The 21,063-nt window shown below is 48.4% G+C and overlaps 2 protein-coding genes across 4 annotated transcripts in view; one reads left to right on the top strand and one right to left on the bottom strand.

Annotated features, from left to right (window-relative positions):
- Positions 1-4,218: 4,218 nt before the first annotated feature.
- COPS7B (COP9 signalosome subunit 7B) lies at positions 4,219-16,304 on the bottom strand. Of its 2 annotated transcripts, none has more exons than XM_028731806.2 (7): positions 16,207-16,304; positions 13,434-13,610; positions 11,771-11,846; positions 9,594-9,682; positions 8,050-8,252; positions 7,835-7,940; positions 4,219-4,509 (listed from the first exon to the last, which is right to left on the bottom strand). In XM_028731806.2, the coding sequence occupies exons 1-7, from the start codon at positions 16,258-16,260 to the stop codon at positions 4,351-4,353; spliced, it is 864 nt and encodes a 287-aa protein (XP_028587639.1). In that variant the 5' UTR covers positions 16,261-16,304; the 3' UTR covers positions 4,219-4,350. The 2 variants fall into 2 exon arrangements, with proteins under 2 accessions (XP_028587639.1, XP_028587640.1); XM_028731807.2 differs by lacking the exon at positions 16,207-16,304 and adding an exon at positions 14,904-15,056.
- Positions 16,305-20,792: 4,488 nt separating this feature from the next.
- PDE6D (phosphodiesterase 6D) overlaps positions 20,793-21,063 on the top strand; it is a 32,125-nt gene continuing 31,854 nt past the window's right edge. The window contains exon 1 of one of the 2 annotated variants that reach the window (XM_028731809.2): positions 20,793-21,008. In XM_028731809.2, coding sequence (XP_028587642.2) covers positions 20,956-21,008 — 53 coding nt within the window. In that variant the 5' untranslated portion in view covers positions 20,793-20,955. The remainder of the gene's footprint in view (positions 21,009-21,063) is intronic. The other variant, XM_028731808.2, reaches the window with a different exon arrangement.

Here is a 21,063-nt window from a genome sequence, read left to right as displayed (position 1 = left end):
GAGCTGATAATTTGTCTTCTGGCCGTAAAACCTGCAGTAGGTCATGACTTCCCTTCTGCCTACCCCTAGCACATGGCAGAACTACAGTCTCCCATTGTCCACTTCTTCCGTTCAGCCCTGCCTGGGCAGATGAGGTTGTCAAGAGGGTTCTTCCTTCTCCTCTGTATGAGATCTGTGGCGAAGACAGGAGAGGGCCTTTTTGGTGGTGGCCCCCTGTATGTGGAACTCCCTCCCTCCACTGAGGCGCTTCTGGCACTACCTCTTCATAACTTTAAGCGGCCATTAAGACACATCTTTTTTTCAGCAGGCATTGGGAGAGACCCGGTTGCTGCTGTTAGCAATTTGTTAAGTGTTTTCAATGGAGCCTTTAAAATCTTTTTGCCTGCTGCAAACTGCCCTGTGACTTGAGCAAAGGTGGCATATAAATTATCCAAATAAAACTTGGGCGGCTAGATGAACAGAGAGGACAAGGGCTCCTGCACCTTTAATAGTTGCATAAAAGAGGGAATTTCTGCAAGCCTTGCTTGCAGGAAAGTTAAAAGGTGCATAAGCTCCCTCCTGCTTTGCCCGAGCTGCCAGACACTCACCTGTTTCCAGTGCTGGAAGAATCTCACCTGTTTCCAGCACTGCCCTCTGCAACAGGTGATCCAGCTCTGCCCATGTGATCCGGCTGGGCTGGAGAGGAGGGCAGAAGACAAGCTGCGAGGCGGTGCTGGCATGTCCCTCTGTGAAAGCCGAGAAGGGGCAGCGAACCAGAGGGCGCCTGGCTCCTTAGCACAGCTGGGCTCTGTCGCAAGGCGCCAATGAGGCCACTGGCAGCAGTGTGGCAGAGCAGGCAGCCAGTTAACGGCAGTCGGCCGGCTGCAGCTCAGAGACCTCGATTCTGCCTTCACCAGGAATTCTGACGCCGTGCCTGCCTGCCTGCACAGGATGATGCGCAGCAGGTACCTGCCAGGGACCAAATTGCAGCCCGCTTGTCTCGCACAGAGCCAGACACCCTGGCCTACACAGTGTGGCTTATAGAGATTGGGAGCTTGTGGCTCTCCAGATGATGTGGGACGCCAATTCCCATCAGCCCCAGCCAGCATGACCGGCTGCCAGGGATGATGGGAGCTGTAGTGCAGCCCACCCCTGGAGGACCATAGCTTTCGTGACCCGGTTTTAAGGGGTGTGCAAAAGGCCGATGTTCAACAGGTATGGGTTTCCCTCTCACGCGTCAGAAGGCTCAGTGGCAAGGAAGGCTCCACCTGTGGAGCAACAAATGTCAACTTTGCCTTTGGACAAGAGGCTGGTTCCTCTGTTTCCTCCGTCTGGACAAGCAAGAGACATTGGCATGGCTCAAGGCACCTTCCAACCTGGCAAAAATACCGGGTGGGGTGACTACAGGTCAGGGAAAAGTGTGGCCTAGACAGCTCAGAGGACCAGGTGGAGATTTGGAGGGCCTTTTTTGCTTCCTGGTCATGAGGCACAAGGATGGGGAACTGGTGTCCCTTCAAATCTTGTTGCACTCCCAACTCTAATTGGCTCCAGCATCTTCTGGGGGCCACAAGCTCCCCACCCCTGCCATAGTATGGGTGGGATGGGAGCAAAGCTGAACCAGGTATTTCATATTTTAAAAGGTAAATGGACCCCTGACTGTTAGGTCCAGTTGCGGACGACTCTGGGGTTGCGGCGCTCATCTCGCTTTACTGGCCAAGGCAGCCGGCGTACAGCTTCTGGATCATGACAAAGCCACTTCTGGCGAAACCAGAGCAGCGCACGGAAACACCGTTTGCCTTCCCACCAGTATTTATCTACTTGCACTTTGACGTGCTTTCGAACTGCTAGGTTGGCAGGAGCAGGGACCGAGCAACGGCAGCTCACCCCATCGCGGGGATTCGAACCGCCGACCTTCTGATCGGCAAGCCCTAGGTTCTGTGGTTTAGACCACAATGCCACCTGCGCCCCACATTTCATATTTAGGAGGGAGTATTTATTGGATTATTGCACCATTCTTTCCTTAGTGGCTAAGGTAGGCAGGAAAGACTGTATAGAAGCAGTGTGCTAGAAGGGACCCCGGGGATGATCCAGTCCAACCCACTGCAATGCAGGAATACGCAGCTGTCCCTGATGGGGATCGAATCTACAAGCTTGGAGTTACCAGCACCACGCTCTAACCAACCAAGCTCTCGGGTTTTCTTCGCTGCTGATGGGCTCAGGTACTGAAGGAAGGAGGCCACTTGCACGTGCCTTTTGACGTCACGTGGAAAACGTGACCTCTCCTTTCCTACCCCGCTGGCAATTTAGCTAGCCAACTCCCCATGAGGCACTGGGATCAGGTGGTTTCACAGCAGGGTATGCTGCTGGCATTGAGAGGCCAACACCACACGGAACGCGCCGGTGGTGGAGCTCATTATCGTCTGTGGAGCCCAGATTTCTACCCCAGGCACTTAACACATCATCCCTGCCGTCTCCACTGTCGAAATCCCCTGCTCCAGCTCGGGAAGCCTGAGGCTCACAGATCTCAAAGCCCACCTGGACCCATTTCTCTGTATTGCCTTAGAGAGCTTGAAGGTGGTTCTTTCATGAGCACAGCCAGCCAGCGTTCTGCCTCCCCATAGGATGTGCAGCAGGTGGGATGTCATTTTTAGCAATAAATTAATTTTTGAAAACGTGCGATTGTATGCAAACTGCACCGCCGTGAACCCCGTGTGTTTCGTGGGAGGTGCTCCCGCCCCCCTGCTTGCTGCTACTGCCACCCATGGGGCCTTGCTGCTCTCTGGTGGTGGTCTGCATGACCACAACCGCCCCAGCCTGTCCTGGCCCTAAATATACTGCAACTGCAGTTTGACCTCTTTTGGATCCCAGAAGGATGGTGCGGCTGCCTCACATGAGCTTGGAGCTCTGTATCCGACTCTGCTCGTTGGGAATCTCAGAGTCGCTCCAACCCCTTGATCACTTGCTCTTTTCTGAACCTTTTCCAACTCTAAGATGTCCTTTTTTGAGGGGAGGCGACCAGAAGTATACACATGTGGTTGTGCCGTAGATTTCTATCGTTTGCCTCCCCCCGAGTGCCTTGCTCTACCTGCCAGAGCTCTCTGAAGTCTAAAACCAACTCAATGAAAAAACACTGAGCCTCCAGCCAGGGTATGAATTTCAACGCTGACTTTTTTTTTTTAATAGAAAAGAAAACAATCCTTCTGACAAAGTCACTTTCAATTAAGCTTGTAACAAATATCAAATAAAATACAAAAGGCTGTAAATTCTCAAGCCTCCCAACAAATGTACAAAAACGGGGGCGTGGGGAGGAGGTTGGGTCCACGGGGTTCAAATACAACCAGAAAGCAGTTCAAGTTCTGTTAAGTCTGGCAGAGACCGGCAGAGGTGACCCCTCCTGCTTGCTGCTGCCTCCGCTGGAGTGTCCCCAGGGCTGGGAGACCAAGAGGGGAACCTCTTTTCCCAGCACTTGCTTTCGCCCAGGGAGACTCTAACGCAACACACTTCAGAAGGCTTCGGGAGGAGGGGAACTATGACCGTGGAACACACACTGAGAGCGCATGACTTCAGCAACAACCCCGTCCCTTGTGAGGATGGTCAGGAAGGGGGGGAGGAGGAGGCAGCGGCAGCAGCCGCAGCCGGTGGCTGGAAAAAGCAGCTTTCCCACCTCGGGCTCCACTCTTCCTGCCCCAACTTCCTCCCCTTCAGAGCTGAAGGACTTTAAAAAGCCGGCAGGAGAGGGAAGGGGCTTTTACCTGGGCTGAGGAGGTCAGCAGAGCAGGTGGCAAGTAAACACAGCCCGACCCCCCTGCAGCGTGAGGTAGAGAGTTGCACCCTAAGACAAAACGCCGTTGTAAAGGAGCAGGGGAAGAAGGTAGCAACGAGAACCAGTGCCTGGGCCAGGGGCACAGCGTCACCTTTGGTATGTGGCAGAGTTGGGGGTTAAGTGAAGAAATCCCTCCCTCCCTCCCTCCTGCCACCTCTCCCAGCCTGAAGGCAAATCTCACTGCCCGGGGGACCTCTGCTGCCAAGGAATGTGGAGCAGGGCAACCTGGGGAGGAGGCCGCGGCTAACTGCAGGAGCCCCAGGGGAACTGCACCCTGCTTCTGCCTCCTGTCCCCAAATCAGAGAGCAAATGGTGCCCTTGTGTTCCTCAAAAATAAAAAGGAGAAAAAGAAGCAGCTACGGTGCTGAAGGGCTGCCCTGAGTGACTGCGAGCTTGGCAGTGTCCCTTGCCTGGTTCAAGCATGGACCCACCTGGGCCGCCCGCCCCCGCAGCCTGAAAGAACCCAGATGGGCTCACAAGCTGCTGCTGAAAAGAGGAGCCAGAGTCGCTCAGGGGCCCTGGAACGCCCTGCTGCCGCCGTGCAGGCATCAGTGGCGGCTGGAGACCAGCCCTTTGACCTTGGACATCTTCTTGGTGGGCGGCCTCTGCTCTGTGTGCGGGGGGCACTCCCGTTCCGCCAGCTGCTGATCCATCTCCTGGGCCGAGGAGGAGGCTGTGGCTTTCAGCGTCTTCTTTATGTTTGTGACCTGCAGGGGAGGAGAGAGGCAGAGAGGAGGTTTCTTTGCAAACATGAAACAGCGGGGCACCCCCATTCCTCTGAAGCGCTAGCGGAGGACAGAAGTTTTCTGTCCCAAGTCGAGGTGCAGGAGGGGGCACAGCAAGCCAGAGACCAACGGGGAGGAGCAGGGAGCTCAAAGGAACATCGGAAGCAGCCTCAGACCGGGCTGAACCCATCAGCCATCTACCCTGGTGTCAGGGACTGGCTGGACAAAGAGGAGTGGTGGGGGGCAGCAGCAGCCAGGGAACCCCAGAGGAGGAAGTCTCAGAGCCAGGGCATTGGCGGCGGGACACTGAGCAGAGGTTAGAGGAAGAAGAAATGAAATTGTCAGCGATGCAATGGAGGAATTTGTCAGGCTTTACACTCTTGGCAGAGTTTGAGTCCCAACAGATATTGGGGAAGTTGAAGTCCCCCATGATTACTATTTCTTTCCTTTTTGAATGTTTGGTAATCTACTCTAGTAAGGCATCATCCGAGTCTTCAGTCTGGCTTGCCAGTCTACAGCAGACACCCACAGTAAGGTCACTGTTGTTTCTCTCTCCTACAATTTTTTTCTCCTATACTGTCAATCTGCTTTTCATGCTCCAGGTCATGGATTTCTTCACAAGTATACACATCCTTTATCTATAATGCTGCTCCTTCTCCCTTCCAGTGTGGTCTGTTCCTTTTGAACAGGTTATACCCCTCAATTCCTACATTCCAGTCATGAGTCTCATCCCACCAGGTTTCAGTAATGCCTATTTGCTGTCCTGTATTAAAAGCTCCGGGACGCGGGTGGCGCTGTGGGTAAAACCTCAGCGTCTAGGACTTGCCGATCGTCAAGTCGGCGGTTCGAATCCCTGCAGCGGGGTGCACTCCCGTCGTTCGGTCCCAGCGCCTGCCAACCTAGCAGTTCGAAAGCACCCCCGGGTGCAAGTAGATAAATAGGGACCGCTTACCAGCGGGAAGGTAAACAGCGTTCCGTGTGCTGCGCTGGCTCGCCAGATGCAGCTTGTCACACTGGCCACGTGACCCGGAAGTGTCTGCGGACAGTGCTGGCTCCCGGCCTATAGAGTGAGATGAGTGCACAACCCTAGAGTCTGGCAAGACTGGCCCGTACGGGCAGGGGTACCTTTACCTTTATTAAAAGCTCCAGTTCATCTTGTTTGTTTCCCATACTCTGTGCATTTGTGTAAACAACCATGAGTTGTTCCCTGCAGCTGCTTCCTTCCTGTAGTTTCTGGCCTTTTAGCAGTTTTCAGGAGCACCAGCTCAGTTTCCTGTGCATCAATGAAGCTATTATCCCCATTTCCAGGTGCTCTTTTGCTGTTCCTATTGTTTTTCCCTCCCCCTCAAGATCCAATTTAAAGCTCTCCTGATTAGATTCTCCAGACTCTTGGCAAACACACTCTTGGCAAACTGCTGTGAGGTGCAGCCCATCTCTCGCCAGAAGTCTGACCTCAAGGAAGCAGAGACCATGATCCAAGAAGCCAAATTCTTCCTGACGACACCACCTGCGCAGCCAGTGGTTTACTCCAAGTATTTCCCTCTCTCTTCTTGGGCCACAACCTTCAACAGGAAGGAGTGATGTCTCTTCAGCTCCCTGCCCAGTGTCTCATAGTCCCTTCCTGTGTGTGGCAGTATTATTTGTACCCACATGAATCAGAAAGAAGGGGTAGTAGTCAATGGGCTTTATAAGACTTGGCAACTTCTCTGTCACATCGTGAATCTTTGCACCTGGAAGACAGCACACCTCCTGTGACATCCTGTTTCTTCCACACACTACTGCCTCTGTTCCCCTCAGTAGTAGCACCCTGACTTGTCTCCTCCTCCTCCTCCTCTGGGGAGTAGCAGGAATCATTCCATGGGCTGTGCCTTCCAAAGGCTGCTTGGAGTGTTCTGAGGTCTGCTTCTGCTGTGCTCAAAGTCTTCCCCTCTTGTTTATTGGAGCTTATTTTGATATTGTTGGGACAAGTTACAAAGGCTGGAAACTTATGGTTTGAGTACTTCCTACGCCTTCCTCCCAGCTTGTCATCTCTGGGCTGCAATTCCCTTTCTCTGGCGTCGTCTCCACAGAAGGTAGCAAGTATGTTATCGGCATACTCATCCACAGTCAGTAGCCTTGGATCTGATGGGGTTAGATCAAGAATGGAAAAAGGCTCATCCAAATCCATCTCCTCTGCGGGGTGGGTTGGCAAGAATCGTTCTGTGCACTGTACCTTTCGCAGCCACCTTCTGAGTGTCTTCTGAGGTTGGCAACTGCTGTCTTAGCTCCTCTGGCCCAGAATCAGCGTCCACAGTGAGAGTACAGAAGTGATTTTGCAACTATAATGACAAAGTGTGGTTTGTGACTGTCCTACTTCTGTGTGTCGCATTCCTCCAGGGGTTAGACCAGGCACCCCCAAACTCGGCCCTCCAGATGTTTTGTGACTACAATTCCTATCATCCCTGACCACTGGTCCTGTTAGCTAGATGATGAGAGTTGTAGCCCCAAAACATCTGGAAAGCCAAATTTGGGGGTGCCTGGGTTAGACTCTTGCAATGGGCAATCTTTCTTTACCCATCTATCTTGGAGCTCAATCTCAGTCAACTCAGCTCTATCAAGCAACTCTGCATGTTGTCCTGTTGCTTGAGGTGTGGCGAGGCAGGCCTCAAGTTGCTACACCTTCTCTTCCAGCAAGACAACCAGCTTGCACTTGCTACTAGTGTGCTGTTGCTTGTTCTCTGGCAGAATGACAAACATAGCACAGGTGTTACAGGTCACTGCAGCAGCTCCCTCACTCTCCAAGCCTCTGGTCCTATGCACACCAAGAGACAGAACTCTTGGCCTCCCCTTTAAACGCCCCCACTAAACGCCCTTGCAAATGCCCCGTTTGCGAACTCGGGCCGTGAGCTCCCAGGATCTGCACTGAGCTAAGTTTATCGGGCCATAGATGGACTGAATGACCAAATAATGTGAAATATAAAGTGCTGAGAAAGGTTTGAGAGGAAGAACCTAAGAGGAGTGATTACGAATTGTTCCGTTTTAGGCAGTAGCATGCTGCCCTCTAGAGGCCAGAAGACTCACAGGAGCCTTCCTGAGAAGAATGGATAAACTTCAGGATTGATTTTGAGCATTAGTTCCCACAAAGCTAAAGTACGGACATCCTCTAGGCTGGTTAGACCAACAGGAGAAAATTCCACAGGAATGAGTGAAGGTTGCAGAGGAAAAGTCTCAGCGTTCTTGAATTTACTCCAGTCCGTTTGGAAACGAGGGCTGCTGCTTGCCGCTCGCCCTAGAGAATGGAGACATTAACGGGGGGCCCATTACCTACCTCTGTCTCTACCTGCTGCTGGGTTCGGTTGTGGTTCTCTTTGTACTGGTTGGCTCTAAGCACCTGCTGCTCAATTCCTAACAGAACTGCTTCGCACCCATCACACCTGAAAACACAACACTTGCGCAGTCAATGTCAGAGAGGTGGCAGGAGGTGGGGCTCTGCCTAAACCGAAGGGTGGGAAAGTTGGGAAACCCTGTCGGGGGGCAGCTTACCATTCGTGGAGTGTTTTGATGATGTTGCTGATGTCCTTCCTCTGGATGTCCCTGCCAATGCAGAAGTCCACTTCCAGCATCTGGTTGCGCTGGTCCAGCTTCCCCTGGATGATGTCGGTGTAAACGGCTTCGATGATCAGGTCTTCCAGCTCCCGCAGGTTCCGCATCTCCAGGTCATTCAGCAACACCGAGTAAGGAATACACTGGGGGAGAGAAGGGAGCCCAGGTGAGAGGCTGCCATTCGGGGGCAGAGACCAGCAGGAAGACCCTGGAGCCTAAGACTAAAACATGCTTTTGTTTCTAGGTGCAGTCTGCCAACTTCACACTCAGTATCATAGAAATGTAGAGTTGGAAGGGACGCCGGGGGTCATCTAGTCCAACCCCCTGCAATTCAGGAATCTCAACTAAAGCATCCATGACAGATGGCCATCTAACTTCTAGCAGCTGAGATGATCAGAACTTAAGTTTCTCAAATACCTTTAGCATGTCAAGGAGCGGGATTCAACTAAGTTGTTGCATGCATGGAGCGAGGTCTGCTTGTGTCATGGGACTACACCCTCCCCCCAAAAAAATCTGTTCTGGAGGGTTAGGGAAAACCCCAAAACAGGTTTAGGGGGTGAAGGGGAGAAATCTTGTTCCGTGCACAGGCATCATTCCTCACGTACAAACCCCCATGCAGAGGTATGCTGAATTCACCCAGAGTATCTGTAGGACAGGGACGAAGGCCAAAAATGCTGGGACTGAGCCATCAGTGGCTAGCATGCAGTGGGGGTTCCCCAAAGGCAGAGGGCATTTAAGAGGAAGGCCTAAGTTGAAAAGGTTTGAGAGAAACGGAACTAAAAGAATATGGCAGATGTTAGATATAACACAGCAAGGGCACATCATGCTTTACTGGGGAGAACCAGGGATTCAGAGGCAGTTTCTATTATTACTCATGCGCTGCCAACTGGAAGACAAAACGTTACCCAAGCCCCATCCATGAAATACATGAAGGGTGTGCTGTAATAGCAGTACTTGTGGCACTACAGCCCGGCTTAGCCTGTTTATTACTTGTTGTAACCTATCTGCCGAAGTCAATGGAAAAACTGCTCCAGTTCTTGCTTTTTCCCAGAAATACCTAATGGGATACAGGGCTACTATTATTCCTATTCTTTAGGGAGGACTAAAGTTGACACAGATACCTAGCCGTCCTTGAGTTACGCCACGGAGTTACGATTTGGGAGAGATGGCAAATGATAAACCATCAAGCCATCTGATAACTGATCAAAAGAAGCCAAAGTGATTCAGGCATAAATGTTTCATTTCAGCAGCTGCTCTCTGCTTCCCCCATTGCTAAAAAGCTGCCTGAAAGCACCAGGGATTCATGTCCCATAAGTCTATTCTACACCCTTTGGCTCTCAAGATCAACAGGAGATGTCAAAAGTCCCCAAAAATTCATATATGCATGCATGTGTCGACACACATTTACACACTCTGTGTGCGCGCGAACACACATATATGGAGCTTTGCCTTCACATTGGCTGATCTTAGTGCCAATACTTTACCTTCATTCTGGAAGCTAAGCTGACAATAGTTAAGTGCTTTAACTTGTTCTTCTGGGCCCCTGTTAGCTCTGGCAGGTTAGTCTTGTTTGCTGTCCAAGAAATTGAATTAAAGAAAAACTTCAGGTTATGTGCTTCAATTGAATTACTCAACGCTGCTGACTTCATTCACACAACTTTGAGCCACATTCTCTGCTGCACAGAAGAATGCTCCCATTTCCCTACAGGCACTGGCAAATGGAGAAGCATGGGGCAGTTTTCAGAATACGCACCTCTGAAAAGCAGAGTCCGCATTTCCCAACCCAATAACCTTCCTAAATGTTTTGAATTATAACTCCCATCAACTCAAACCAGCATGGCCAATGGAGTCCAAAACATCTAAAGGGTATCAGGTTGAGAAAGGCTGACATGGACTGTCACTTCACTGAGTTCATATATCTATAACCAAAAAGAGAAAACCAGAGCAATGTGGCTTTAACTCTCCTTAAGTTGCAAGCAAGTGAAAACCTGGACAAGGCAGAACTTTGTTTCCAGCATCCACACATTTCTCTTCATTTTTTAAAAAACAAAACAAAGGGGTGGAACAGGCAGTATGCCATTGGGTAGGAATTGCTAGCCAGAATCCATGGATTTTCCACTGAACAGTTTCTATTCCCTCCATTGTGCCTCACCAATAAATCCATTTTGGATCACCACCCACAGTATCCCAGTGTTTTAATTACAAAATACCATGAGTAGGATACCCACCCTCACAGAAACAATTGCCATAAGCTGGTTTGAGCATGTGAGAACTACGCAAGTGTTGTGCGTTTTGCAAAGATTATCCCTTTAAAATATTTGATGCAGAATGTATGGCAACTTTAGAAGACTCAGGTGGTAAATTTTGGATGAGAATCAAGTTTAGGCACAACTTCTTGACAAGGCAGATTTGGTAACAGGAAAGTTTCAAATCTCATTATTCTTAGAATGTCCCTGAAATCTGCAAAACGGGGGAGCTGGAAAACTTTTGGACAGAGAAGCAGCCTGGCACTGGGAACTAGCCTGGCACTGGGAACAGGTACAAGGTCAACCAAGCCAGTTGTTATGGCAATGGCTCATTAGACAGTCAGTGAGCCTTGAGAAGTGAATCTGTGTTATGTCTTGAATTGCTGGAGCAACAGAAATACAGATATGCATATATCATATCTGCTGAAGTCAAAAGCCAGCAAACTGTACGTATATATCAACATCCAGAACTGTGTTACTGAAGCCTTATATTCTGCAACTTTTTGGATCTTAAACTGCCTCCATGTGGTGACTGAAACTGGGGGCAACTTCTGCTACGTGAGTATCTCGCCTCAGATTCCTAACATGCTCTGCATGTAGAAGACCTGAGGTTCAATTCCTGGCACATCCACTTAGAAAGATCTCAGGCAACAAGGCTTAGAAAGACCTCTGGGGACTTGCTGAACCCATAGTATGATGCATTAATGCAGCTTCACCTGTTGCTACGTCTTTAGTGCAGAGCAGAATAAATTTATACTATTTATAAAGTGCCTGAAAGCTTACATGCTGTACAATGAAATACTTCAGAGTCAACAGTGAAACCGGAAGGAAGGGTAAAATTAGTAGGAAAGAAAAGTGCAGGGGTCAGAAGAGACCACAGGGGAAGAGCAGAAAGCTGATAGAAAGAGGAGTGGAAATGGACGTGAAGCAAGAGTGATAGAAACTAAACAGGACAACCAGCTACCTGAAGCGCAGCTCCTGCTCTGCTCTTGGACAATTAAAAGATCTGCAGTGCAGAGTAAGGAGTGCAAAGCCAGGCAACTGATGACCTAATCACCAGCAGTCTGGGAAATGAGATGAGATGGGAGGCAATGGGAACAGAACTGCACGATAACAAGAGGGGGGGAAAGGGGAGAAATGGTATGTTAACCTAGGCTATATTTCTAAACTGCTTTTCATTCAAATAAATCCCAAAGCGGCTTACAAATAGGGATAGAAATAAAATCAATAAAAGGTTTTAGAGATGAGCTCCATCTGAAAAGGACAGAAATTTTGACTGAAGGCACTAAGGCAGACAGATCTGGCAGATTTTGAGATCTTCCATGAACTTGGCCAAGGAAGAAACTGGAGATGCCAAAAGCCAATGAAGACACAGTAGTGTTAAAATGAGTTCTAGAATTGCAGCTGCCTCTTACCTACATAGTCCGGGTATGTTCCATAGGCAAAGAGATTCAGCAGCTGAAAATAAGCAGCATTGGGACCTTCGGCAAGCTGCATATGAAGAAAAAAGAAAGGAAGAGACCCATTAGAGTGCTCTTGATCCCATGACTATTCCAAGGGTTATCAAATTACACTAGTGTGAGCTTGCTTAAATCAAGGAGAGAGCACTGGTCAAGGCCAGATGTTTCAGCAACGGAGCTTCCTGTTTTCCAGGTTCAAACTTACATGTGGAAAATGGTACTGCTAAAGCAGCGTTCACCAAAGTGGGTGCCCTCTAGAGGTTTGGACCACAACTCTCATCATTCCTGACCACTGGCCATGCTGGCAGGAACTAATGAATGATGTAGTCCAAAGCGTCTGATGGGTACTGTGCTGCTGAAGACCACCCTAAATAAAAGAGATTCCATATTCATTGTTCCACAGAATCTTCTGGCACAAAGACTGTGTCGACTTTGCAGGCTGTTGCAGGATCAAGGTCTGTATAAGCCAACATATGAACCAAGTACTGCATTTTTCGCTCTATAGGACGCATCCGACCATAGGATGCACCTAGTTTTAGAGAGGGAGAACAAGAAAAAAACAAACCCTCCCTCTCTGCGCAGCGTCCCTTCAGCGAAGCGGCAGGAGAAACAGAGCCCCTTCCATTTCTCCTCCCGCTTTGCTGAAGGGTTTTCGCTGAAGCGAAAGCAACGCGAAGCCTCCGGAGGCTTCAGGCGGCTATCCCTGAAGCCAGGAGAGCAAGACTTCAGTGAAAGCAACCCGAAGCCTCCGGAGCGCGGCGGGAGCTCTCCTGCTGCGCTTCGGAGGCTTCGCGTTGCTTTCGCTGAAGCCATGGAGCCTGCATCCGCTCCATAAGACGCACACACATTTCCCCTTAATTTTTGGAGGGGGAAAAGTGTGTCTTATAGGGCAAAAAATATAGTGGTGCCCCGCAAGACGAATGCCTCGCAAGACGAAAAACCCGCTAGACGAAAGGGTTTTTTGTTTTTTGAGGTGCTTCGCAAGACGAATTTCCCTATGGGGTTGCTTCGCAAGACGAAACATCTTGCGAGTTCTTGCAGGTTTGTTTCCTTTTTCTTAAAGCCGCTAAGCCGCTAATAGCCGCTAAGCCGTTAATAGCCGCTAAGCCGCTAATAGCAGTGCTTCACAAGACGAAAAAACCGCAAGACGAAGAGACTCGTGGAACGGATTAATTTCGTCTTGCGAGGCACCACTGTACGGTACTTTGGCCAGGCACCCACAGCACCTTCCAATATGCCACTTCTTGCCATTTTGTCAGGACCAAGAAACTATGGTTGATGGCTTCAGAACAAGTTAAGATGTTAAACCATGGTTTGAAGTTGGGTTAATGCCCTGGCTTGTTCTGAAGCCATAAACCATACGGCAGGCTTACATGTAATGCTCAACCATGATTTAAAACAATGAGCATGTGTTATAATGAGCGCAAGAGAAGACTTGAGCTCCCACACTCCACTCACCCACCTACCCAGTACAACCTGGAAAATTACCTGAGCAGCTTGCTTTCACTTTCCACAAAACTCAAGATGGCAATTTAAAACAAATTAGTTAAGCAAGCCAGCAGGATAATTTATGGTTTGACACTCACCAGTCTCCAGGAAATCGGTCACACTCACTCACCTCTTGCACATTTGTTAATTCCAGCAGCTCACCAAAGACATAAACCCCAGGGGCCTCGAGCACTTGGCTGATGAGGGCAGTCAGAGCTGATCCACTGGTGCCTTTGGCTAATAAAATAAACTGCTCAAGGAGATTACAGGACGGTTTCTGTTCCCCTGCCATTCTAGACGCTTTTACCTTTCAAAGAGAAAAAGGGGATAAATCACTACCCAAGCACTGCTAAGAAACAATATGAGTGTGGCCAAGGTGGCAAATGTGTCTCAGCTCTGCTTCTTCCTCTAAAAAAGGTAATCCAATGGAAGTGATAAGTTTACTAATGCACAAAGCAGCAGCACCTCAACTCCAAACACAACTGCATACACACTTGTGGAAGGTTGGAAAACAGTAACTGAAGAGTATTGCTTATTGAAGGACACAGCCTACATTACTCCAGTAGGGGAGTGGGTGAACCCTTGGAAAATATATCTCTAAGTCCAGAGAGCCATGGAAACAATGCCAGAATTGTCATCAACATAAATGATTTCAGAATTGCTTCCCAATCCTGTTCCTGCATTTCAACTTTTAAAATACGGCTGTGAACTTTCCCCTTGATTCTACTGTCCTATCTTTCTTTCATATGCTTTGTTTTTTTTTACAATCAAGAAGTGTATGAATTTCATTAAAACAAACCAACAAATATCTGTCCGCCCTCAGGCGAAGAGGTGAAATTTCCCTTTGTGGAGCACACAATGGTACTTGGTTTTCAAACATAAACTGTTCCGGAAGTCCGTTTGAGTTCCGAAACGTTTGAAAACTGAAAGCAGAAACCTCAAAACGGAAGCCTCGTTTCCTGCTTGACTTCTGAGGCGTGTTCAAAAACCGAGGCATTTACTTCTGGGTTTTTGGCGTTCGAGTTCCAAAGCGTTCGACTACAGAGGCGTTTGAAAACCGAGGTACTGTTGTATGTATTATAAATATGTGTGTGCATTACATATATGTAACACACACACGTTGTTTTTATTATGTACTTTGTGGTTTTATTCTGTATTTTTATGCTGTGAACCACCCTGAGATCTTTGGATGAAAGGTGAAATACACACTTAATAAACAACAACAACAACAACAACGCATAGCCTCCTCCCACTGCATATATATATTATGAAAGGCGGAATACACAATAAATAACAATAATGCTGCACACGCCCCCTCCCACTGCATCTATATTATAGGTCACACACACAGGAGGGGAAATGGGAGAAGGGCGTTATTGCGAGGCGCTTAACGGGACCGGGCGCTGCGGGGCGTTGTCCGGCAACGAATGACGGACGGAGGGCCGGTGTGCTTGGGGGGCTCCCTCTTCCCACAGCCCCCCGCCCGGTGAGGGAGGCCGCCATCACGAGGGGGAAACCCGCCCCCCAAGGGCCACCCTCCGCCCCACCAGCGCCGCCGCCGCCCTGGCCACGGGGCCGCCTCCCCTGCCGCAGCCCCTACCTGGCAGCCCGGCGCGCTCCCTTCCCTCCTCCTCGCTCGCTTCCTCCGCCCGTGCCGCACCTCAGGCCGCCATGACAGCGGCAGCGGCGGCGGGGTAGAAGGAGGCGGCGGAGAGGGACCGGCAAGAGCGCCGCGCGCGTGCGCCGCCGCCTCCGCTCCGGCGGGGAACTGCCTCCCACGCGAACGAAGGTTCCGCCTGGGGAGACTCAGCGCCGCCTCACTTATTATTATTAATTATTATTATTATTATTATTATTATTATTATTATTATTATTATTATTATTATTATTATTATTATTATAAAAATGACAATCACGAATGTATGAATTTCATTAAAGCAAACAAAGAAATATCCGTCCGCCCTCAGAGGAAGAGGTGAAAACCCCCTTTTTGGAGCATACAATAAATAATAATATTTAATAATAATAATAATACAGAACCAAAAAATACAGAACAAGCGCACGAAACAATAAACCTCTCCCCCCGCCCTGCCACACCACTATACATAGATATTGATACCGTATAGGTATAGATATATTGTATTTTTATGCTGCGAACCACGCTGAGATCAACAGGTGAAGGCATCCAAATAAGTATAATTATAATTATACCCAGCCCCTCTGGGCTGCTTCCATAATATTCATTATGATTATACATATTGCTAGCACAGCCATCCCCGCCCAGTCCTCCTCCCTTAATACTCTGCCCGAGTTTGCACATCTGAAGGCTGTATTTCAATAAGTAATAATAATGTGGTTTTAATAATAATAATAATAATAATAATAATAATTGTTATGTTTATCATGCCGCCACCAACCCTCATCAAAAAAACAGGCGCCAGAGCAGTTCACAGAAATCTGAAACAACATGCAACAATATAAATGTTTGCTTTTTTTTTTTAAAGGAACCCCATATTACTTTTTAAAGGCTTTTGCACACAATAAAAGCACCTGTAACATAGCACAGATAAACCCAACAGAAGCAAAAATAAGGGGCGCTCTACATTCGGTGGGGCTTATTCACCAGGTAAATAGGTATAGGGTTGCGGCCTAGCAGCCGCATTCCTAACCATGAATCCTGTTGAATTTCATGGGGTTTATTTCCAAATTAAGTGGGGTAAGGCGCAGTCCTGTGGGAGGAGGGCACATTGAAGCCAATAGTTAACTTCCAAGGAAAGGCATGCAATGAGAATCTTGCTGTGCAAATGCTCTTGGGAGCCCCGTGAGGCCTAAGCCCATTCACGCCAGTGGATTTAGGAGCGTGGTTAGAGTATGGTTGTTGTTAGAAGAAAACCTTGAGTTACCAGGTTAACAGCAGCACCAAATTTCTTGACATTCAAAGACGGGCAGCATCCCATTCTCCCCCTAACCCCCGTGGCTCAAATCACGGTCTGGTGATGTCCACAATGTTGCCAGCCTTAAAAGGCGGAGGGCAGGGCACAGCTAGCAGTGGGGAGGTCCAGAAAGAAGCTAAAATGTTGGTTTCAATGTATTGGGGAGGGGGGAGGGGGGAAAGACCGCTTCCACTTGTTGCAATGGTTCCTTAGAAATTTGGATTATAGCAACGATGTGCAGGCGTTTCCCCCACTTTGACTCATGTACAACCATGTGAAGCACGGGAAATAAATCGATTTAAGCTGCAAAACAGCCCCAAAAGGTAGGAGAACTGCAAAAATCGTGCAAAAAGAGCGGGAAAGCAGCTAGCAATCTCAGGAGCCTTTGCACAGAACTTTCAGGCATGTAGAGAGTGAGAAAGAAAGGTGGGAGGAAGCGATTGTGGAGGAATTTGGCTGATTTTTTGTGTGGATATTTGGTGGTGACTGGGAGTGGCCCTGGGGGCAATATAACACTGGTCCTGAAAGATCTATCTACATTGATTCCCAGTATGTTTCCAAGCACAATTCCAAGTGTTGGTGCTGACCTTTAAAGCCCTAAACTGCCTCGGCCCAGTATACCTGAAGGAGCGTCTCCACCACCATCATTCAGCCCGGACACTGAGGTCCAGCTCCAAGGGCCTTCTGGTGGTTCCCTCACAGACCCTCCAAGTGTCCCTATTTTCCAGGGACAGTCCCAGATTTACAGAAGCCGTCCCAGTTTCTGATTTGATCCCAGAATGTCCTGCTTTGCTTAGGAAATCCCTATTTTCGTCAGAGAAATCTTGGAGGATATGGTAGGATCTCCCTATTTTCATCACAGAAATGTTGGAGAATATGGAATTATCCGATCCCCGAGCCATCAAAAGGCGACCCTGTAATATATATATATATATATATATGTGTGTGTGTGTGTGTGTGTGTGTGTTTATATATGTTTATATATGTTGGAAGCCACCCAGATGGGCTGGGGCAACCCAGTTAGATGGGTGGGGTATAAATAGTAAAATTATTTATTATGGAATAGGACATTCCTATTTTCGTCAGAGAAATGTTGGAGCGAGAGGTGAGGTTACAGGGAACCAGGCAGAGGGCCTTCTTGGTAGTGGCACCTGCCCTGTGACACACCCTCCGAGCAGATGTCTAGGAGATAAACAGCTGTGTGGTTTTTAAAAGACATCTGAAGGGAGCCCTGTTTAGAGAAGTTTTTACTATTTTTTGTTGGGAGCTGCCCAGAGTGGCTGGGGCAACCCAGTCAAATGTTGTTGTTGTTGTTGTGCAGCAACGAAAAAGAGCAGTATCAAACTCTTAAGGGCAGTTCGTATCCTATGTTCAGGGGGAAGATTGGTTGCAGAGCCAACAGGGGGTCTGGTGGTGCAGGACAGTATCCCAGCAGGAAGGAAGATTAAGCTGTCAGTTAGTTCATCCTGCACATGGGATTAGGCAGAAGAGAGGGGACCACCGTGTCCTTTTAACTCGGGCAGCAAAGTGTCTTTCCTGGGCCCTGCCCTGCCTTGATCCCTTTAATTTCAGAGAACAGCTTTGGTCCTATCCTACGGCTAAGTGCCCTCTGAGGACTTCCGGGGCTCCTAAGGTAACCTCGCTCAGTAAAAAGATGGATGCTCATCGACCTGCAGTTGCAAGACAAAAACAAGCATTGATCGGTCTCTCAGAGATGAAATTGAAGTATCTCTGCTTTGCTGCAGCTCCCTCAGCTCTTGAAGACTGTCTGCTTTTAATGACCTGCTAACAGGGTAAATGTGTAAAAACATCAGGGGGCCAACAAGCCTGTTTTCTATGTGAGAAATGGAATTCTGGCTTGCTTAAAGGGCAAAAGCTCAATATCCTTCCATTTGAATTCTGCCATGACTTTTTTTGGTTAAAAAATATGTATATTATCATAACTCTCAGTCCAAGTACAGTGGTACCTCGGGGTAAGTACTTAATTCGTTCCAGAGGCCCGTTCTTAACCTGAAACTGTTCTTAACCTGAAGCACCACTTTAGCTAATGGGGCCTCCTGCTGCTGCCACGCCGCCGGAGCACAATTTCTGTTCTCATCCTGAAGCAAAGTTCTTAACCCGAGGTACTATTTCTGGGTTAGCGGAGTCTGTAACCTGAAGCGTATGTAACCCGAGGTACCACTGTAAATATGGGGGGAAAGTTGCTGCCATTTATCTGTATACATCTCAAGAGCAAGAAAAAGCTTTTCCCTCTGGCACTAAAATGTGTGTGTTGGGGCTCACTTGTGCTCTAAGGTTTTATAATCTTGTGGTGTTTTTATTATTTTATTGTACACCCTGCTGATATTCTTATCTTAAGTGGCAGTTTATAAATTTCCCTACAAATAAAGATATACAGAAAAACGACCCCCCAAATGTATATTATCATTTTTTGTAAATAAATCAAGTACAAGCGTTGAATGTACAATCCTATAATTCTGTGAAAGAGCAAATCCAACGGGGTGGGATGTATGGCTTGACCGTATAAAAACGCTGCATGCACCACACTCAAAAATAAAAAGGGATATTTGTTTTTAAGATAGGAAAGATGACCAAACATCATAGAATTGAAGTCCACCATCCGGCCATGCAGCACTCACAGCTAACAAATCCATGACAGGTGGCTACTCAAGCTCTGAAAACCTCTTCCTAATGTTTAACTGGAATATGCTTTCCTGCAATTTGAATCCATTGGTTCTGGTCCTCCCCTCCGGAGAAGCAGAAAACAAGCTTTCTCCGTCTTCCAAGGGACATTTCTTCATATATTTGAAGGGGGCTCTGGTATCACCTCTCACCTCCTTACTGGAGGTTTTTAAGTAGAAGTCAGATGGTCTTAATAATAATAATAATAATAATAATAATAATTTTTTATTTATACCCCGCCCTCCCCAGCCAAGGCCGGGCTCAGAGCGGCTTACAAGCAATAATAAAAACAAGAAGAATGATTACAACTTAAAAACAAAAATAAAATACAACATTAAAATAATGGAACATTAAAATATTAAAATGTAGCCTTGGACTAGATGAACCTTGGGGTCCCTTGCAACTCTAAATTTCTATGATTCCATGCATATTAGGAGAAATTCACCAATGAATTTTCAGAGAATTGTAGAATCGTTGAATTGGCAGGCTTCTAGTCCAACTTCCTGCAATGCAGGGGGAAAAATAAAAGATTGGTTGTGTTGTGGAAATGTGAAGAGCTGAAACTTAAGATGAGAAAATGAGATGAAAAATGAGAAACTGAGAGAAACCCAAGTGGATGGATTTTCTCATTCCTAAATTGGGTGTAGAGGAGAAAACTAAGATTAGACCTGAACGCTGATGAGAAGCAAAAAGCAGAGCCTGTGATGGTTTCATCGGAACCCGGCTGCATGGCAACAATTTGTGGTGATCATTTCACTCAGGGTTACTAAGACGGCTTGTATTAACACAAATAAGGTAAGAAAGCACTTCTTCATTTTGCCCCAAAGGAATCTTATTGAACTTCTCAATTTGTGGGTTGACATTCAGCTGCTTTGTCCGAGAGCCTCACTCTGAACTCAACTTCTAAGAAAGGGAGCTTTAGTCCGCTGAAACTTCTGCTATATATAAAACATAAATTTCCTAGCCTGTTCCAACGCCACAGGACTCTGCTCTTTTTGCTGTCATTGGCCAGTATAGCTGACCCCGCAACCCACAAAAAGGTTTTAAAAACATTTAAGAGTAGTATAGTCAAATGAAATCTTTTTTATTTGCAAAATATGTGTAGATATATTTTTTCAAAATGAGAGCCAGAGAGCATGAAGCCATGATATTGAGGACAATCCTAGTTGTGATCCAGAATCACCATTCGAACAAAGTGCTGGAGAAAACTTCTTCATAATTATATTTTGGTTATGATCCATGTTATTATGTAGCTGCATTGTTTTGTACTTTCTGTATTTCCCACGATCGTATTATAAAACAGTTGTGTTCTGTGTTATAAATCCAGCACAGCTGGGAGTTGTTCCTTTTTCTTTTCCAATCTATCTATTTTCCAATCTATTGCTTATCAAAATATATATATTTTGTGGCATATAAAAATATTTTATATTTTGTGGCAGGAGTAAATTTTTATTCTGAAAAGTGTGGTTTGAAAGGAAAGAGACCCACACAGGACTGGACCCACAGTCTCTCACAACTACCGTAAAGCCACACACGCGATGAGCGCGTAACGTGTGAAGGATGCCCGCGTGTCTAGCGCGACCCGCAGGTCCGGCCGCCAGGGGGCGCTCTTCACCCAGAGGCGGCCGCTTTCCCCGCGGGAAGGACGGCGCGCCCGCCTTCCGCCTAAGATTGTCCTGCGGCGACACCCGTCTTCCCCCGCCGCCAGGGGGGCAGTCAGTCAGTCAGGCGTCCCTGCCTTAGCGACCAGCGGCGAGGGAGGCGGGGGCACCGCCGCCGCGAAGCCCGCGGATTGGTCACCGGCGTTGCCAGTCGCGCGCGCGGGGGGGGCGATTGGCTGGCTGGGCGGGGCCAGCCGGGACCAAAGCGGGTTGGTTGGTTGGTGGGTCTGTCTGGGCTCAGCGGCGGGCGCAGCGGGGTCCGGGCCGGCGCGCTCTCGCCTCCTTCCGACGCCCCCGCCCAGGTCCGTGAGGGAGCGAGAGCGGGAGCTCAAGGCCGGGCCGGGGGGCGCCCAGCCCAGCCGCGAGGAGCGGGACCATGTCGGGCCAGGAGGAGGAGCGCGCCAAGGAAATCCTGAGGGGCTTCAAGCTGTATCCGGCCTGGCTTGTGGGGGGGGGGGGCGGGGGTGGGGAAGAGGGGTAATTA

This window comes from Podarcis muralis, chromosome 6 (genome assembly GCF_964188315.1).
Source record: "Podarcis muralis chromosome 6, rPodMur119.hap1.1, whole genome shotgun sequence".
Taxonomy (NCBI): domain Eukaryota; kingdom Metazoa; phylum Chordata; class Lepidosauria; order Squamata; family Lacertidae; genus Podarcis; species Podarcis muralis.
Note: the sequence above shows the minus strand (reverse complement) of the source record. Positions and strands in the feature narration are given on the sequence as shown.

Excerpts from the sequence above, each read along its gene's own strand:
- COPS7B (XM_028731806.2), bottom strand. The coding sequence starts at position 16,260 with ATGGGATGCTGCCCGTCTTTGAATGTCAAGAAATTTGGTGCTGCTGTT. Across the intron at positions 8,253-9,593 it reads GCTTAGCTTCCAGAATGAAG|TGTATTCCTTACTCGGTGTT; the intron begins GTAAAGTATTGG and ends TCTCTCCCCCAG. Across the intron at positions 4,510-7,834 it reads AGCAGCAGGTAGAGACAGAG|GTCACAAACATAAAGAAGAC; the intron begins GTAGGTAATGGG and ends CCTCCCCTGCAG.